Genomic DNA, 18,985 nt, shown 5'->3' on the forward strand with positions numbered 1-18,985 from the left:
CCCAGGATACCATTGGCCTTCTTGGCCACAACTCAATGTACTCAATGTCCAAATGTTCATACTTGAATTGAAGAATTCAAGCTCCATATCGAAAGTGGTATAGATTTTCTCAAGAGTATAGAAAAATTGGATGTTACTGTCCAGTGCTGAGGAGCAGAGACTGGGTCAGTTCTGCAAAAAGAAGTTAATTGGATAGTTTTAGTTGCTGTGTGGTATTGACATGAAGTTAGTGCTGTATTKGCATCTTTATGTTGGAAATTTTTAGTCTTTATCACCTCTAGAAATGACTTTACTATTTTAAGAATACCTACATGTTTATATCATTCATAATTAAAACTTAGAAATGACCATTGCTTTAGTATTACCACAGAACTGTATTAGAAATCTGTACTTTGTGCTAATTTGATTATAAACTTTAACAAGTAAAATATAGCTATTGTAATATGTTAGAAAGTATTTTAGCCTGCTTCAAGGTCTATTGTATTTTTTTTTCTTCCCTTAAAGATTAATATGTTGCTGAATTTTCAACTGGGAGAGGATTGCCCTTGTCCAGAGGAGATTCGKGATGAGTTGTATGACTTTCATGATGATCTTCTAATGCACTGTGGTGAGTGGCAAGCTTTTACTTTTTTTCTGCTTTCCATAAAAAAAAGAGATCTGTTAAAATATACTAATATTGGAGGAGGGGATGTTAGCTGTATTATTATCCATACSATGAATTTCCTGACCAACTTTTACTGCAGATTACCAAAAATGTGAGAAATGTGTCAGTTTTAGACAGAATAGTATGGGAAAATATTTAATAGATGCATAGCAATGAAATTTAATATTGATTTTAGACTTGATTAGAAATAAAAATCATCCAGACAAGAAGATTGGGTTACCTTAAAAGACTTACTGTGCATACTGTGTACAAAAAAAGATAAAAGGATTATATTGATAGAATGTTATTACTGTGAAGTGAAGCAGTAGAAAGTTTAATAAAAAGAACACTRCATATAGGATGATGATGCTGCCTTAACTTAGTTTTTGTTTTGTTTTGTTTTAGTTTTATGTGGCTTAAATAAATGCATCTTATTTGTGAAGCCAAAATGATTTGGTAGCCTATTCAAGTGTTAACCTAATCAAGGAAATCATGGAATTATAAGTCCAGTTACAGTGATGCTAGCATTTATAGTCCAAATTATCCAATTATCACCGCTCATTCCCAGTTATGAAACAGTTAAAAATAATATGCACAAACTTTCTTTTATCTACCTCTTTGCTGTTACGGTCACTCTTCAAGTGCCTKTCTGGGTCCTGTGGTTGATGGCACCCATGCTGTTCATGAAGAAGGGAACAGGGTCAGTAGAGTGAATTGTCAGCATCTCAAACTGTTCACCAGGAAGAGTATGATAGCATTAACAGTTTCTTCTTCCTCCTCACTGTGTCTGCTTGAGGTCACTTTAATATGCTTGTTAATATTGCCTTCAAGTTTTTTCTTCACTGCTTATCCCTGAAGCTGGTTTTACCAARTTCACGGAATTGTATTCCTTTAGTGACCAATAATTAATGAGTTATGATCTCTGTTTATAACTATGGTGTTTCACGTATCATTCTCTATTTGTATTGTTAAGGCTTGTGCTATCAYCTTGTGCTTGTATTTTGGGGTACCACATTACAATCTCCAGCAGCCTTCAAGCTGAGATTTCATGATAAGTTAAGTACCATTTTTCRACTGGCTTAGTAGATAGCCTAAAATAGGTGGGTCTTGAGTGTCTAGGCTATATCAACTTATTTATGAGGATATTGTGAGAGATGGTGTCAAAAGTCCTTAAAGTAAAAATTTGTATCTGCAAGAGCAGCTACATTATAGATGGAAATTAGGCTGGTTTGATGTAATTTGTTCTTGAAACATCTGTGTTGATTGCTGCTCATCCTTTCTTTTAAATGCCTACCAAAATCTTTATTTCTTTTATTCCAGTATTTTTGCTGAAATGAATAGTCAGCATTCTTCCACCTACTTCTTTCTCCCTGTTTTATCAAAGACAGATACTGTAGTGTCMCTTGTCCAGTTGATCAAACCTGTAGGTTTTCCAAGGTAATGCCTGTTTAACATCAGAGARTTCTTTAAGTACCCCAGTGTGAAGWTTATAGGGACTCTAACTTATTTGGAAGTGTCTGACTGTTACAGACTTTTTATTTTAGCTTGAAATCTTATTACTGGCATTAATTGGGTTATTTCAGTCCCTGAGCATGCTTCATCTTTTCATGAGGTGAAACCCTATTGTTTAGGGTGTTTTGGGGAGTTTTTTTCTTTTTGAGTGTACTTTTGTTAGTTTTCTATATCATGTGTATGTTGAATGAGAGAGAATTGAAGGGMGAGAAAACAGTCTCATGATTAAAGTAGTTTAATGATGCTCTGGATTCTAAACAAAATCTTGTCTATTACTTTATACAAATTTATCRTAGGTGGTCACTGTACATAAGTGCTGCTCGTTTTCTGTGTCCTGACTTGGTCCTGAAAATCAGTACTAAGCAATCACAGCTGCAGATAAAATGAATAGGATTGTGCATTGAATATTTAAAGAGATTTTTAATACCAAGTACACTTTGAAGGCTAAGTGGAAAAATATGAATGCAATCAAGTAATTAAAGGCTGCATCTTAATGAATACATACAAGTAGTCTGAATTAAGGTTACTCAGGAAGCCTTAATTCTAGTGTGTCCTAACTGTGAGTGGTAATTTTGCAAGCTAAATTATGTTCCTCTATCATAATTTTTGTGTGTAATTTCTTGGTTAGAAGCAAAAACAAACAAACTGAAAATAAATTTTATTGCATAGCATCAAATTGATACTTCTCTGGTTCCTCTGCTGGGTTGGAACTGTCTATACCAGTGCATAGACCTCTTCCACTTGAATGGATTACCAAATAGCAACACAATATGGTCAGCTTTGGAACGGACTGCTACTCCAAGAGGACAGAGTACGAGCAATGTAGTCTTTGATCCTGGAGCAATGTGCATCCATTTCAGCTTCTCACAGATCTGAATGTGCTTGCTTTTGTTCCAATGTGTTTCTTTTCCTTCAAGGCCCTAGCTTACATTTTTCAAGTTTTACACCCTAGAACTGGTTTCCTTGCCAAGTAGTTCTTTGCTTTCTTTTAATATCCTTGTCTGATTTCTCTTTCCTCTCCGTATTGACTTACACTTCCTGTTCTTGACTTCATTCTTAGCTCTTCATTTTGCMATACCAGTCTTGCTTCTCACTCTTTTCTCATTACTCAAACGCCCTATCCAGTTTTGCATTGCAATTTCTACTTTCTCTCTTGCTCTCCCACTAGCTCTGCATTTTGTCTTCCAAGTCACTCAACCAGTGACTCCCAGTCAAATTTTAACTCCGTACTCTTGGGAGCTGCCAATTCCAGACTTTCAGTATGTTTGTTTATGAATGATAAATGTCTCCAGTAAAAATTTGCACTATAAGATTCATCCATACATTTCTTTCTGTAGCTTACCTTCTGCAAATAATAATTATCCATTCAAATACTTAATAGTAATCGCATATTTAATCAAATACAACTATGAGCCGTACTATAGTAATGGCTATAATATCTTCTAAAAATATCACCTCTTAGTTTGTAATACTGAAAAAAATAACACTAGATAAATAATCTGGATATAAGAAATGTGTCTACTGAAATAAAGGTAACTATCTGAGCTAATATAATAAGTAATACAACTAATATTTTTAAAAGCTACCGGCTTCCCCACTTGTTTCTTTAGGTATGAAATTTGTTGGTTACAAAACTATCCATTAAATATTTTGATATTGTTTAAATATCAAAGCAGTTTATCTTCAAAGGTTAAATTTTATTTCTGATTAGTTTTATTATCTGTTAAGGTATCCCATTAGAAGAGGAGGAAGACGAAGAGGAAGATGCCTCATTGACTGGCAAACTCCGTTCATTAATATACAAAATCAAGGGTCCACCAAAAGCAGAAAAAGTAGAACCTAGGGAGGAGGAAGAACARTCTCCTAGTAAGTTTTCTTCCCACTTTTGTACTTTCGTAATACACGTTACAGGTTCTACAGTTACAACAGTTTATTTTTTAGAAAAGCTTCATAGTGGACTGAAGAAGCAGCTGCATGTTTAAGTTCCGTTGCCTTTTGGAAAAATTATCCTATATATTGAGTATCCTTGGATGCATGTTAAATGGGCAGTTAAAATAAAATGTGTGGAAGAATTTTGATCAAGGTTGTTACATTTAAAAAAATGCTTATGTCACAGTAACARTCTAGACTCAAGCTTTCTAAGCTTGACCTGTTCCTTTTTCTGCCTTTTTTGTTGAAATGCAAAAGCTTTCTTAAYTTTTCTTTGCTGCAATGGGAAGCTATATGGTTCTCAGTGTCAAGATATAGGTGACAAATGGTTGTTCTGCAATTCTTAGTTTGAATATAAAAAGTAATGGCTTTCACTTTACAAAGCTTTCTTTTCAATTTTTGCCATTATGGGGTTAGATTCTTTACTGTCTCAAAAATACATGGTATGAGATTTGCAGCATTCTATGAAGAAAGAGCTACAGRCTCTGTTGTAACTGAGATAGCCCTGAAATAGTTTTTAAAATGAGAACTGCAAGATTAAATTTGTGGAGTTCTTTTAGCCAGCCTAACTTTGGGTATTGTGATTTTGTTAATAACTACTGAAAACTTGTGTTGCTCAAAAAGGTGGTATTTCTGAGCTGATCAACAAGTTAAGCCTTGCTGTTCTGCTTTATTTGCGGTTTCATGGAAGAGTTACAATGATAAATCAGATATGTCAGCAAAATTTCATAGTGGGCATACATAAATTTCACCTCTTATGGCACAGAAGTTCCATAATCTCAAATGCTCTTGTAGATTCTTGTGCTGTGCATCACTGTGCACTGCACCTCTGCCTCTGGTGTTTCTTTTAAAACTCAGCATAAGATCTCTGTGTTCTTATTTTGAGTTCTTTCACTTTTAGATGTTGTTGTATTAACTAAGTATGTAATTACAATATTGTCTCATTCTGCTTGCTGATTCTGCTATTTGACTACTTAAGCAGAAWCATGGCATTTTTTTTTATGAATGAAAGTTCTGTATTCATACATAGCTTTGAGGTGGAAGAATTTTCCAGTATTTAATATTGCAAGTTTTTTATTCTACTCTTTAAATCTTTAARGTGGGCCTCCAAAATTTGAGGCCAGAGCCAAATACTGTTTAGATACTGTTAGTTTGTCTGAAAACTGTTCTCTGTAGTTTATAAATCTTGTTACCCTTTTCGGTGATCTTTCATATTGCCTGTAATATACATGAAGGCAATTGACACCATTTAGCAGAAAAATTATTTATTGTTCTTTTCTACAGCCAAGTATTATAGAGGAGGATGAGTGGGATATCCCTATGGGTTTTCTGAGTAATATTAAGCTGTGACATTTTTCTTAGAAAATGGAAATATTTAACTCAAATGCTTGGAAGATCTGCATATATATACATTTTGAAACTAATGAGAGAAGAAGACACAATCTCATCTGCTGAACTAGCAACAATCTATGTGGAAGAATACATATTACAGCACTGAAAACAATCCTTCTGTCCAGCACAGTTTTAATAACCACATCAGATTATTGTGAGTAATTTTTGAAGCAATATCAATAATTAAATTAAAGTTTGTTAGTTTAGTGGTATTGAACAGTATGAGCCAATAGGTTGCCTTTATTAACAGAAAGGTAGCATAATCAAAACAATAAACCTCATGATATATCTCTGAAGTCTTTCAGATGTGGCCTTGAGTGCATATTCGTCCTCTCATCCAAACTGTTTGGAGGCGAGTTCCAAGCCAGCTGGGCTTTGATGCATGATGTAGCATGGAGGAAAACTTTAATTCTGTTCTAGCACAGCTGCCTGTGAATCCTTATTCTCAGTGTAGATTGTCCRGATGCAACAGGGATGTGCTTGTGCATTCAAGTCCTCTGTTTTCAGACATATAACATCCTGTGGCAATGGTTGGTGTCAACCAAATGGTTGATAATGCTTGATAAGCTTTCTTCTTAAAAAGACCTRACATCATGTGTTACAAGGTACCATGGCAGTTTGTTAGACTTGATTCTTTCCTTTTCTGAACATGATATGTGTTTCTTTCTCCTTTTTCCCCCCATTTTATAGTTGTTTATCATATGGTCCAATAGAAATACTGAAAAATTCTGTCCTGTTTTACAGGACAGAATAAGACTGACTTGGCATAACTTGAATCTGTATAAGGTGTGATATTTGTTAGAAGTACTACTTCTCGGTTTTGTCCTTGTCTCTAGCAGACAGATGCTCAGAAAGCTTTCTTAGAAACATTTTTGATCTAAGGTATGGAGCATAGGGACTTTCAGCTTTATCCACACGTGTCAAACACTCTACTGTCAAAAAATCTTCTAGATACAGTGTGAGCCATGGCAAAGAGATTCCTTCAATCTGTTCTCTGAAAACTCTGAAATCGTAGAATAATATACTATYTCTAATTGGAAGAAACCTTAATCTCTGGTCCAACATCCTGTTCAAAGTAGAGTCAACTGTGAGATCAGGGCTTTATCCAGTCAGGTCTTGAAAACCTCCAAGGATGGAGACGACACAACCTTTCTGGACAACCTGTTCCRCTGCCTGAYTATCCTCATGGTAAAAATGGTTTATGTCTGTTTTAAAGTTAGGAACTCTCTTGTTCCTGTTGTCTTTTCTTTTCCTACCATGCACCGCTGTGAAAAGCCAACTCCAGCTTTTCAGTAACCTCCTCATAGGCACTGACAGGCAGCTCTTCAGTTCCCTCCCCCAACCCCTCAGAGTCATCTCTTCTCTGGGCAGAACAAGCCCAGCTCCCTCACAAGGCAAGTGCTCCAGCTCCCAACCATTTTGGTGGCCCTCCGTTGAACTTGCTCCAGTGTCTTCGCTGCACAAGGGGTCCAAAAAGTGACAAATAAATGCATCACTGGCATCAGCCAGCAATTTCAGCACCCTCTGATGCAGCTGTTTGGTCCCATTGACTTGCATGGGTCAAGTTCTCTCAAGTAATCCCTGACAAGATCCTTACCTCTTGCTTGCAGGAGGTAGCCCTTGAAGACCTGCAAGCTTCTCAGTTCTCCTTTACCTTTCAGAGCTGCTGTTTATGGGTCCCATCTACAAGTTTCATTGACCAACTGAAATCTGCTGAAATCCAGGGTCTGTGCTACTCTTCTCAGGATCTGGAACCCCACTATTTCATGGTCACTGCCGCCATGGCTGCTAATGGTTAGCACATCCCCAGACCATTCTTCSTTGTTAGTGAATTGCAAATGCAGCTATGTCTCACTTCTAGTTGGACAATCCAGTACCTGCATCAAGTTATCTCTGATACCATCCAGAAATCTTGATTGCACATGTCCCACTTAGTTACCCTCCTAGCAGATGTCGGGAAGATTGAAATCCCCCATAAGAACCAGAGTCTCTGATCCAAGGACAATGTATTCTAAGTGCGCCCTTTTCAATGTACTCCATGTGGAGTAGAAGGTACTGCGYGGTCAATGTGAACGTGCATGTGGACAGTTACTTCGTAGAAAAGAAAAGCTGTATTTTCCCAAATACAATTTCTTAATTCCTCTTCCTTCCTTTATATTTTGGAGTCCCACTAGAAATTCAAGGTTTACAGTTTGAGAGGAACTGTCTATATGCAGTAGTGTAAAAGTATAAGTGAGTTCCTAAAAAATCTGTTTTTTAAAAAAAATCTTAAACCCAAACTCTAGCAGTTACGCCTGGAAGTAAACATAAAGCACTTCTCAAAGAACTCAAAGAACTTAGTTTTCGGTTAGTAACCTTTCTCTTCATAGTTGCTTTGCCTGACTAAATTTAAATATGCCAGTGACGATGCACTTTCTCCTCCTCTCCCCTCCAGTCTGTTCTTCTCCCTGTTTTCCCGTATTTTTTCCCCTTCTCTCTCTCCCCCCACCGTCTTCCATGACAATGCCTTTCAAAGGGAACATACCTGTTTTTGTCATTGTTTTGGTGCTAATCRATAGGACTAAGCAGATGAATGAGACAAAAGAAAAATTTAGTCCAACTGCGGTAGCTGTCAATCTTTGCCTGAGTAGCAGAACTGAACTGTGCGCACTCAAGTACAATCAGATCCTCAATCAGAGCTCTTTCCATGCTGTGTCAGTGTGCTGATAATGTTTCATTGATTGAAATGAGGTTAAGCAGCTCCTTTTGCCACAAGTACCTCGCACATGCAGTAGAACCAGCTGTGAAACCTTTGCAGTACCACGGATGTACAAAGATGGCATTTGTATGTGAGAGTAACTTTAATAACAGTTGTACATTTTGTTATTCCACCCAGTTTGGACTGAAGATCAACAGATGTTGAACCTAAATAGGCTGTTTAAACACCTTTTCTGACTTGTAAACCAGTCTTTTACTTTACTTTAAAATGATGTTTTTTTGATGGATGCCAACACAGAGATTCAGAAAAAAGCTGAGCTCAAGCCTCAAACCCTAAAGGYACATGATCTTTTGAAAGCGTGGTATAAAGAACTGCAGAATGGCCTAAGATGAGTACTGTCACAGTTTCACCCCCTGAATGTGGAGCCARTTCTGGAGCCACACTGCCTGTGCTCCTCTTCTCTTTGTTGCCTTCAGTTTTGTCTGTAGGATGGCAGAAGAGAAGCTAATTTGTGTTTGTGTCCTTGGAGAGCTRTGCACTTGTGCTTGAGAGATCAAGCAAATCGTACCACTTCACCAAATGTGGTATTATATAGAGCAGGAGAAGAAACATAGTAARGCAAGTAGCAAATAAGAGTGTGAGAAGAGATACTAAATAGAAGGAGTACTATGGGAATTGAATCAGAAGAGCACAAAGAAGTAGCACAAAGTTTGAGAGAGGAAAAGAATCACAAGCAGCACTAARTACTAACATTAAGAAAAGTTACCCTGCATACAGTTCTAGAAAACAACTGTCAGATGTTTAAGTTCATTTTTCAAGTTTTGAATGTAAAATGAGCTGATATAACTTTACAGCTTTGAGGRAAAAAAATTTCAAATAGGGCTGGTACAACACCAGAGGTACAACATAAAGTATAACTAGATTTAAAATTAGTAGAAATTAAAGGAAATTGTGTTTCTCTTGGTCACATCGTGTTCTTTTCTGGATATAGATGATTGACCCCTGCTAGGATGAGGCAGTTTACTGAATACCCTCCATTTAACTTGGTTAAACTGTGRTGTTGTATTTATGTTATATAAAGTGAGTGTGTTTTAGTTAGGGAATGAGAGATCACTGCAATGGGAATGTTTATGAAATAAATAGATCAGGACAGTTTTTAAAATTTAAATAGCAACTTAAATTTTAAAATTAAACTTTGCTAAATTCTTTCATTAACACACTCTATGGTAATGGTTAATTTTTACACATTATTAATCATTGTCAATACATATTCACGAATGTATTCACAATTCACAATACRAAACTCTTAGTCAATAATTCTAAATTAATTATTAGGCTACATTATCATGGAGCTTAAGCTTTCAAGTTAGYACTAATGGCTAAGTTTCTTGATGGTCTTAGTTGGGGAAGTTGAGGTCCAAGTTGAGTCAAGTTCTTTGACAAAGGATGTCAGAACAGAAGCAGACTTTTCTTACTCCTTCCTCATTTTTCCTATTATGTGTTTTCATGCTCCTTAACGCTCCTCCATACCTCCGAAAGGGAGATTTCACTTGCTTCTGATATTGCTTATATTGATTTTTGTTTTGCCAGTCACTCTTTGTGTGTTTGGCAGGATGTCCTGCCTATTGTCAGTCCCTTGTGCCTGTCTTTATTCTTTATCCTGCAAATTCTGTTTGGATGCTGTTTACATGTTTTCCCATGCCTCCTAAGTGCAATTTAACAAGCTGCTTTGGTGGTTACATTGTTCACATACTAAAGTAAAATAGCATATGCGTTGTGCTCCTCTGTCATCAGTGTTACCAATAATTGCACTTTTTTTACACTATTTTAACAAGGTTATATTTGAGGCAAGGTACTATTAATTATGTCCAGATTAATACATTTACAGGTGCTGCAGGCTTCTGCTTTGGCTACAGTGGCCACAGAGAAATCATAGAAAGATTGGTTGTAAATGCCCRTAATGCAAGCTGTTATGAGGATGCTTCTTCCTGATAGGAGAACGCTGGGAGAAGGAAAGTCATCACTTCTGCTCTAGAAGCGACTSAGTTTTCAAGGGAGAAAAACTTAGTCCATTTCTTCATGAAGATTTTTAGACTCTACAAATATTTAGACTTGCTAATAGGATTTAGTGCCTTGCATGATCTTTCTAGCCTCCATATTTTACTATCACAGGAGCTAATGGTTGTTACAGGCAGAAAGTTGCAGGAACAAACAGGAAAAGTAGGACATAGCTTCATCTAGTAATCTTGTAAATCAATGTAAGTGTTCAGGTCATTATTATAATCAAAAGCTATCTAATTCTACACTAAATAAGTAGATTAATTTGTCACAACTGTTCTTTTTGTAATTTCTGGTCAGGRTTCTGAACTATTCTAAGGATTCTTTATCAGTTGATGTATCTATGTGTGTCCATTTGTATACTGAAGGAGAAAGCTGTGCAAAGCTTGACATCTTTAATGAAAATTGTTCTTTTAACAAAAATGGCTGTAGCACAGATACAGTTATTTTATGTAGGAGTGATGGATAAACTTACCACAAATTCCTTAAATAGTTCATAGTTTTGTTTTTGTAATGCAAAGAAGTGGAAGGAAGTGAAAATTACCTTTCTCGTTATTCAAGCCCAAATTAAAAAGAAATCTTGTTTTAAATTAAAAAATGCTATATTTTGCATACTTATTATAATAAATGTGTTTTAAAATAATATACTACATTGATGAATGTAGATTTTTTTAACCCATAACAACGTATTTAACCCYAGTGATAATAGCCTGTATAATTATCCACATGATTAGATTTATTGTAATCATAGTTGAATCAAATACTGTTTCATTAAAGTAACTCCTCTAAAATGCTTGCCATACTTTGTGTCTGCCCTTTTATTGTTTTACCATGTATAAAATGTATAAAGCATGCAGAAAGAGAAACTCCTATGACTAACTTCAGAAGCGTTGTCCAACAAATATTTGAGCATTTAAAGATTATAGCATATTTTGTTACGTATCTTTATACAGAGGAAATTATTCGCTTTCTAATTCAAGACCATAAATAAAAAATAAAATTGTTATTCTTGACTGTAGTCAATCAGTTTTGACTTGTAAATGTTGCCAGAGCTTATATTGTAGTATGTGCTATAYTGTGTATAAATCACTTTTGGTTCTCTGAAATGATAGATTTTCAGAGGAACCAAGTATGTTCCTAACCACAAATAAAATGGTATCACATATAATGATTGTTCATTTCATTATAATGAAAGAAGAATGGAGAATGTTATTTAGCTGGCTGACTAGCTTTGTTGATTTAAGGAATAATACATGTTGTACTAGTTAAATACCTGATTGCATTCAGCTGTTTTAGTGATGGCTCAAGCCATGAGAGCAATCTGAAAATAGATTATTGTATATATTACTGGTGCCTCAGAGATGCATTACTATTAGCTAAAATAAAAACTACAGTTACCTTCATGCTCTGACACCTGTCACAAGGGTTGTTTTAGCCTCTTTGCTGCCTGGGAACAGAGTCTGTTTGTAAGTGGCAGCCAGGAATGTCTTACATCCTGAAGATGTCTCAAGTTCTGYCTGCTTCAGCTGAATAGCAATTTGTCATTAATATTTCATCTCTACAGTATTTCACGTTGATCTTGAAGGTGTATTGCCCTTTTAGCTCTTCTTCCTTGAATAAATTATTTACTGTGACTAATTCTGCTGCAGGCAGGGAAGAACTAGTAGTAAAAGGAAGTGTGTATTCCTTCTCACTGTTACCTCACCTCAAAACACTTAACATCAGAGACTTTTTAGTTTGTGCTGTATTCCTGTACACATGCTCATGCCCTATTCCCTGACACAGGAGGGATGCGCAKAGTATAAACAGGTAAGATCGCTTAGTGCTTCCAACTGCACTCAAACATCTGCCTGAGCACTTTGTTGAGCCTCTTTGAGCAGCTGACCTGACTTTCTCCCCTTTGTGTTGCCCAAGTGAGCTTGATATATAGAAYGACTCTCCAAGGCTAACTCTTTCCGTGCTATTACCAGTTATGAGGAGCCACGATTGTAGAAATCAGATGCAGAATGTTAGTGGTTTTCTAATGTTCTCTGAGGAATAAGTCAGATAACAAGCCCAATTTCTCCAAGTTTTCTCTTAAAACATAAACTTTTGCTGACATTGCTCCTTGTCTTTATGAATCAAATTGTTTTTTGTCAGTTGTAAGTATTGTAACACCATCCAAATATCGTATACCGAGTGCAAATAACTTCAGGGTGGTCTTCCAGTAGTCAGTGCTCCTCTTCCATTTCCATTTTGTTCAGTTTAGCAATAGGCCTTTTTGGCAGACTAGGAACTGTTAATTTCATTTCAGACTTATTTATTCCATCAAGAGTTGTGCAAGATTAGAAGCAATGCTATTTTATAACTTAGAACACTTCTAAGTTACAGAACTTAGGTGGTAGGACCTGTCAGCGCCTAGGAAATGTCATTTCTTTTTCAAAGTTTCTGTGGATTCTCATGAATCAGAAAATATTCACTTCTAAAGCCTAAGGGCACATGGTATTTGGTCTTCAGAGTAGAAAAGCTTTATGTTTTTTATACATGAGCTTTGGGTCACAAGAAATGCAAGTTCGTTTTTTTTCTCTAACTAATTAAGCATCATCAGATTGAAGTGTAGAAGGATAACACTTTTTAATGCGCTACATAAACAAGATGATGTGAGATTCTCTTGCTTCTGTTTGATTGCTGGTAGCAGAGCTAATGCATGTAGTATAATACTTGGTTAGCAGCTGCATTTCATACGGGAGCTGTCACARTTTTTGTGGATGATTTCAGGCTCTCCAAGTGAAAAGATTTGCATGAGATTAAAAATAACAATTTCAGGTTTTTTTTAAGAGCTTTAATGCACCAAAGTTATAGATCCTGTATTCATAGAATCTGAAGGCAATGCAAGCCTTCATCATTTGCCAGCCATTTGAGTGTTTCATAAATACTTCTTTCTTKGTTTTCAGATGAAAATAGCTTTTCTTGGAAGTTATTATGTCTGCTGGGGGGAGGGGATGATTGCAACCTTTATTGTAAGCCAACTGTATGAGATAGYATGAAAATGTGCTTTAAGCTACCTAAGATAGAGACAGTAGTTGGAGTTGTGGTATGCTTCCCAGGAGCCCAAGTTGTGCTACTGGAGAACATTTTAATGCCACACACTTAAATAGTTAGGATAGGGAGCTATTTCCATGTTTTGGTTAGCGTGGTGACGTTGCTGAAGATTGCAGCAGTGGAACTGCTTTGGTTGAGTGATTCTGCAGTATCTGTTTTTCTAGAAATGCCGAGTTTTGCCTCTAGATAGTGTCTTCTGTCTAGAACTCCTCTTTGTGGTTATGCTTAGTGTRAATGTGCACATGGACAATCAAAGGGCTATGGAAAATCACTGGACAGTAGCTGGAAAGTCTTTGAGATATTTAGTCCATTGTATGCATTCTTCCTTCTGTTTCATAATACTTGCCTGACTGCCCTGGAAAATTAAGATTCAGAGGATGAAAGAAACTGTGGGAACCTGAAATATTCCCATTATTTTATGTCCACAAGGGTGTAGGGGGGCATGGCATATACGTATTGATAAGGCTAAAAGTCTCAAGTCTTGAATATCTGTTCTGACATACTTATGGTGTGAATGTTCGTAGCCAAGGTACCTGGAAGGAACCATTTTCTGCAAAGAAGTCTTCCTTTCTTCTAAATATGCATTTATATCTGCTCACAAATGTACTTTTATTTTAGGAAAGGAATGCCAGCAATTAAAACTAGTGWTAAGGATGAATTAATAAAATGTGTTTTTAAAAACAAACTAGAACTCAGAGGATAAAGTCATTGAGGCAAAAAATCATTGATAGTTAACACTTTTATAGCTGTCGAGACATGACTTSGGTATCACATAACTATGGGTAAGTCTTTATGCAGCCTCAGAAGATAATTAAAGGCACTAAGATTTCTTGTTAAAAATCGGAAAACACATTAGCAACTGTTTTTAGCTGCTTATCTATGTTAACATGCACCAATTCTAGTTTACTCCAAGCAATCTTCTAGATCCTGATAATTTTACATAGTATGTTATATGTATTCATTTTATGTTGGCTTAGTTTTACAACTTTGTACTTAGAATCATTCCCCTCTGATTTTGAAATGTGTTAAGATTCAGAGTAAGTTTGATTTCGCTTTTGAGTCCTTAGAGCTTTGCTTAGTGTTAGCTTAATGTTTCTTCCATTAAGATTTCTATTTTTATTGTTCTGTGCTTTATTGTCAGTAGTTCTCTGGTATCTGAAGTAAAGAAAATGTTTAAGAACATGTTAACAGTAGTATTCTACTAGGAGCCGAAGTATACAAGCCAGTAATTCTGACAGTGTTCTAATGCATTCAATTTAAAATCAGAGATGCCGAAACAAAGCAATAGCATGTCTTAGAGTGCCTTACTGTAGATTTTGGATTTTCTCCCACATTATTTTAGCTATGTTTCCCCTGATCTATTCAATGAAGTACACWGAATTTACAAGATAACAAAGCTTAAACCAAGGGAAGGAAACAATCTGACTTAAATTTGTCTTAAAAATGAAGCATCTTCTTGCATGTAATTCACAAACATTTTAAGGTTGTGGTTGTGGGTAGTAAAAACAGATACTTGTATCTGATTATGATAATATATTTAATGTCAAAATAAAATAATGTTTTAGTAGTAAACTGTACTGTCAGAAGTTTAAGGTTCATCATTAATCATCTTCTACAATATTATATTTCTTTAATGCAACTCAGTGGAATATATTTATAACTTTTTTATATATTGAAGATGTGTTAGACTGGTGTAAGTTGGCTGTTATATCTTTCTCTACAGAGAAGGTCTGTCTGCTCAAYAAATTTTTCTGTAGAGGATGCGAGTCTGGTAGAGATATCTGTGCCTTTTTTGAAGAAAAATTACATCCTTTGTTTGAAAAACAAAATAAATATTCATTTGAATGAATGAACAGCTGAAATGAAGTGCATTCTCTCTCATCCTGGTTTGGCCCTTAACTGGATATTGGATAAAAAGGAGGCTATGTCATCCTCTTTTCTGGCAGTTTTGTAAGATTAGAATGGATTCTTTTTTTTCCCCTCTGGCAAAACCATTTGGCAAGTTAAATTCACATTCGTAGTTTTGATATAATTGAAATCTTGTTTTCCAGCTGATTAACTGTTTGATGAAAACTTAATTATGAACTTCTGTATTCCAAACTCAGGCTCATGTTGGCCAGAAGTCACCGTCAGAGTATGGTTTTTCAATGGCATTACAAAATTACAAATTATAAAAGAATTAGATTTCAGTAATTCCTAATGAAAGGATGTTTATGTTAGAAAAAGCTCTGTGGTTAGTACTATTTTATAAATCTCAATGTGGAAAATAATTTAAACTTTTAAATTTAGCATTTCACTTACAAGGATGAAGCTCTGGGGTCATGATATGCTAAGAAGTTTTCATCACTGAAAATGTTGTACTGATTTGAATACTAAGTAGAAGATTATTCTTTTCTGTCTCTCAGGAGCATCTCACTTTGTATGTTCAGTCTGCTCATGTTCTTTTGCTTTTACGACTGCCTCGTTGTCTGCTGTTATCTGATAGTTTACACTAATAAATATTTTTTGAGTTTGTGGTTGTTATAGCTACTAACATTTTACGTATTTTATTGTTTTAGCTACACTGAAGGAACTCATATCTCAGACTATGGTGCGCTGGTCCCAGGAAGACCAGGTTCAGGATCCAGAATTAGTTCGGATTATGTATACCCTCCTTCGTAGGCAGTACGACAGCATTGGGGAGCTACTGCAAGCCCTGAGGAAGGCATACACTATTAGTGCTGTCTCCGTGGAGGATACCATCAATCTGCTTGCAGCACTGGGACAGATTCGCTCACTTCTCAGTGTCAGAATGGGAAAAGAAGAGGAATTGCTGATGATTAATGGATTAGGGTATGGAATTAGCTTTTTAWTTTTTTTTTTWAAGTTTGAGCAAAGTTTTATGTTACATTACTAGAATTTTTCATTTTAGAGCGTGGATTAAAGTTACTGTACTGAAATGCATTTATTGTCTGGTAATTTCATTCTAATTTCTCAGAGATGCCTACCATTTTCACAGAAATTTCCAAGATGGCTCAAGTTGTTCCCTCTGCCAAAATCAAATGCATCAAAAAAAGTTTCTGTGAACTTTTTTTGAGCTAAAGGAAGTGAGCTCCTTTTTACTGCAGTTAAGCCTAATGAGTTTTTGATGTTTGCTGAAGCTTCATCAAATATACATGTTTTATCAGCTTTGTAGAAAATAGATTACTTAATTCTGTATTGTTGTCAGTACTACAACCTTTCRCAAACTTAAATCTCGCTTTGTTTTTTCTTGCGTAAGTGAATAGAGTTGCTGGTATCTTTGTAATAGGTAAGGTTATACAGGGAGTTAGGTAGAACCACTGAAGCTGTAATGTGATCTGAAATATCTGAAACTAGACAGTGTTTAGTATGTCATACCAGTTGTAACTTAAGTATTTGAGCACAGAATACTGCTGATTATATCGTGTATAGCATTATGGTTTTTAAGAAATTGTCCTTATGTAATCTCTGCTGGTTTAAGAACATTTTTTTCTCTGTTTCTGTTAGGAAATTACCTTTCTTTGTTAACCAGCTGCATGCTAGTGCATGCCTATGAAATCTCAGAATTTAAAATGTTGCCTCTACAATGCATCCATATTTCTGAAATGTCTGATAATGTATCATTGATTTAAATGAAAATGATCTTTCTTAAAAATGCATTTTTGCCCTTTCTTCCATTTAGGGATATAATGAACAACAAAGTGTTTTATCAGCATCCTAACTTAATGAGAGTCTTGGGCATGCATGAGACAGTTATGGATGTGATGGTAAATGTGCTTGGAGGAGATAAATCTCAGGTAATTTCACCATAATTTTATTTTTAGTTTTGCATCTTTAACTTTTGCCGAAGGACAATGGGATGTTTAAGAGTAAAATTCAGAGAAAAATAGACCACCTTTTTGTGAGAGCTATTGCTTATCCAAATGGGGTCTGTGAGGTAGGAATTAATATTAAAATTTGAACATTATTATTATAGCAGTAGTAGGGGATGACCAGCTTTATAGGACATGTAGTCAAAGTTAGACTTGATTTGAAAAAGAAGTGGGAGGGTGAGGGGTTATAGGTATTGTATTTGTATTTTAATAGTACTTTGAAAGGTTTTATTCTAACCTAAAAGTATAGGTTAGGCTGCCTTCATAGGAGATGTAGCTCTGTTAGGAAAATATGCTTGTTCATCTTAGGTGCAGTATTGACAATAGACTATAAAATTAGTTAACTAATCCAAACTTAATTTTGAATGATCAAATATTTGAACTGATGTATAATTTTCTTGCAATGTTGTATTTTCCATTGCCTTAACATTATGTTCGAATGTTAGTTAGGTGTTAATTTAAAGGCAGAGAAACGTAAGTATTTTGAGCAGCACACCTGGACATTTAGGCTACCTGARCGAAGTCACAAATGAAGTGGAACTTGTCTTMTTTCTTCTCTGATTCTACTTTACCTGATAYTTTATCTTATTGCCTTCCTCCCCAAAAAGAGAGATTTCCTGTGCAACATGCTCTAAGTGACCCTGCTTGAGCAGAGGGGTAGGACTAGATGGTCTCCAGAGGTCCCTTCCAACCTCAGCCATCCTGTGATTCTGCATGATACTATCTTCTCTGCTCCTGATACTGCTTTTCTTTAGTCTTGCCAGTCATCCTTCTTGTGTATTTAGAGGGATGTTCTGCCTATTTGCATTTGCGCTTATCTTGTCCTCTTTCTGGCAACTTGTTATTATTCGAACATTTCTCAACCTCTACCTTTCTTTGTGTCTTTGGTCACACTGCTGGTGTAGTTCTGTAAATACTTGAATGTTGTATCTGACTGTGTCCTTACAGCATTACAAAATGTTCTTATACTGCGGTTAGTTAAGACTATCATAGTATGCTTAATAACAGTATAATAGTATACAGCTTGTATGTAATAGCTTGTTGATGACTGAAATAGGTAAATGAGCCATGTATATTACTCAGAAAAACTGCACCAAAGAAAAACTAGTTAACCAATTCAAGTCCTCAGAAATTAGGAAATGCTCTTGAAGTCTTTAATAGATATTGCATATCATATACATTTTAAGAATGCAATCACCTATATTTTTTTCACAAGACTATTTTCTCGTGAAGTGAAAAGACTGCAATTCCTCTCAGAAGGAAKAGATTTGTGATATAAAGAAGGCAACCTTTATTATAGAAATTAAAGGTGTAGTGTGAAGGAGGTAGGACATCATAGGAAAAAACAAAACAAAAACATGATCTTATGGTTAAAATACTCAGATAACACCTTGGATATTTAGAATTTATTCGTGCTTATGCCTGAAGGGTCCTAGTCAGCTTATTTCAAGAAGAATTTTCCTTGATGGTCATTAATTCTTTCTTTAATTTTGAGAGTATCCTTAAGATGCAGATCTGCAATTGAACAGGGTARTTGAGTGTATAAAATGCTACAGAAAGATAAATTGAGCAAATCATATTGGATAAACCTTAAAAGAAGCATCAAAAATCTGTCCTATGGTTTTTGATCTTGGTCTCACGAGCTCCTTGCAGTGAAATTTGAGAACAACCTAAGTTTCTCATCTCAGAAGATGTTACAAATATATGCATCTTGTGAAACATTCTTTCAGGAATGCTACAGATGAAACTATTTTATTTTCAGAGGAGAAACTATTTGCACATAATGTGCAGCAAGTAAGT

The 18,985-nt window shown here is 35.6% G+C and overlaps 1 protein-coding gene across 1 annotated transcript in view; it reads left to right on the forward strand.

The window, feature by feature from the left end:
- The window catches only part of RYR3 (ryanodine receptor 3), a 230,975-nt gene that overhangs the window by 112,107 nt on the left and 99,883 nt on the right, over positions 1-18,985 (forward strand). The window contains exons 37-40 of the mRNA XM_085323331.1: positions 505-607; positions 3,884-4,021; positions 15,872-16,145; positions 16,996-17,110. Of these exons, the coding sequence (XP_085179457.1) occupies positions 505-607; positions 3,884-4,021; positions 15,872-16,145; positions 16,996-17,110 (630 nt within the window). The remainder of the gene's footprint in view (positions 1-504; positions 608-3,883; positions 4,022-15,871; positions 16,146-16,995; positions 17,111-18,985) is intronic.

This window comes from Rhea americana, unplaced genomic scaffold, assembly GCF_003343005.1.
Source record: "Rhea americana isolate MKP2758 unplaced genomic scaffold, rheAme1 scaffold_84, whole genome shotgun sequence".
In the NCBI taxonomy this organism is placed as follows: domain Eukaryota; kingdom Metazoa; phylum Chordata; class Aves; order Rheiformes; family Rheidae; genus Rhea; species Rhea americana.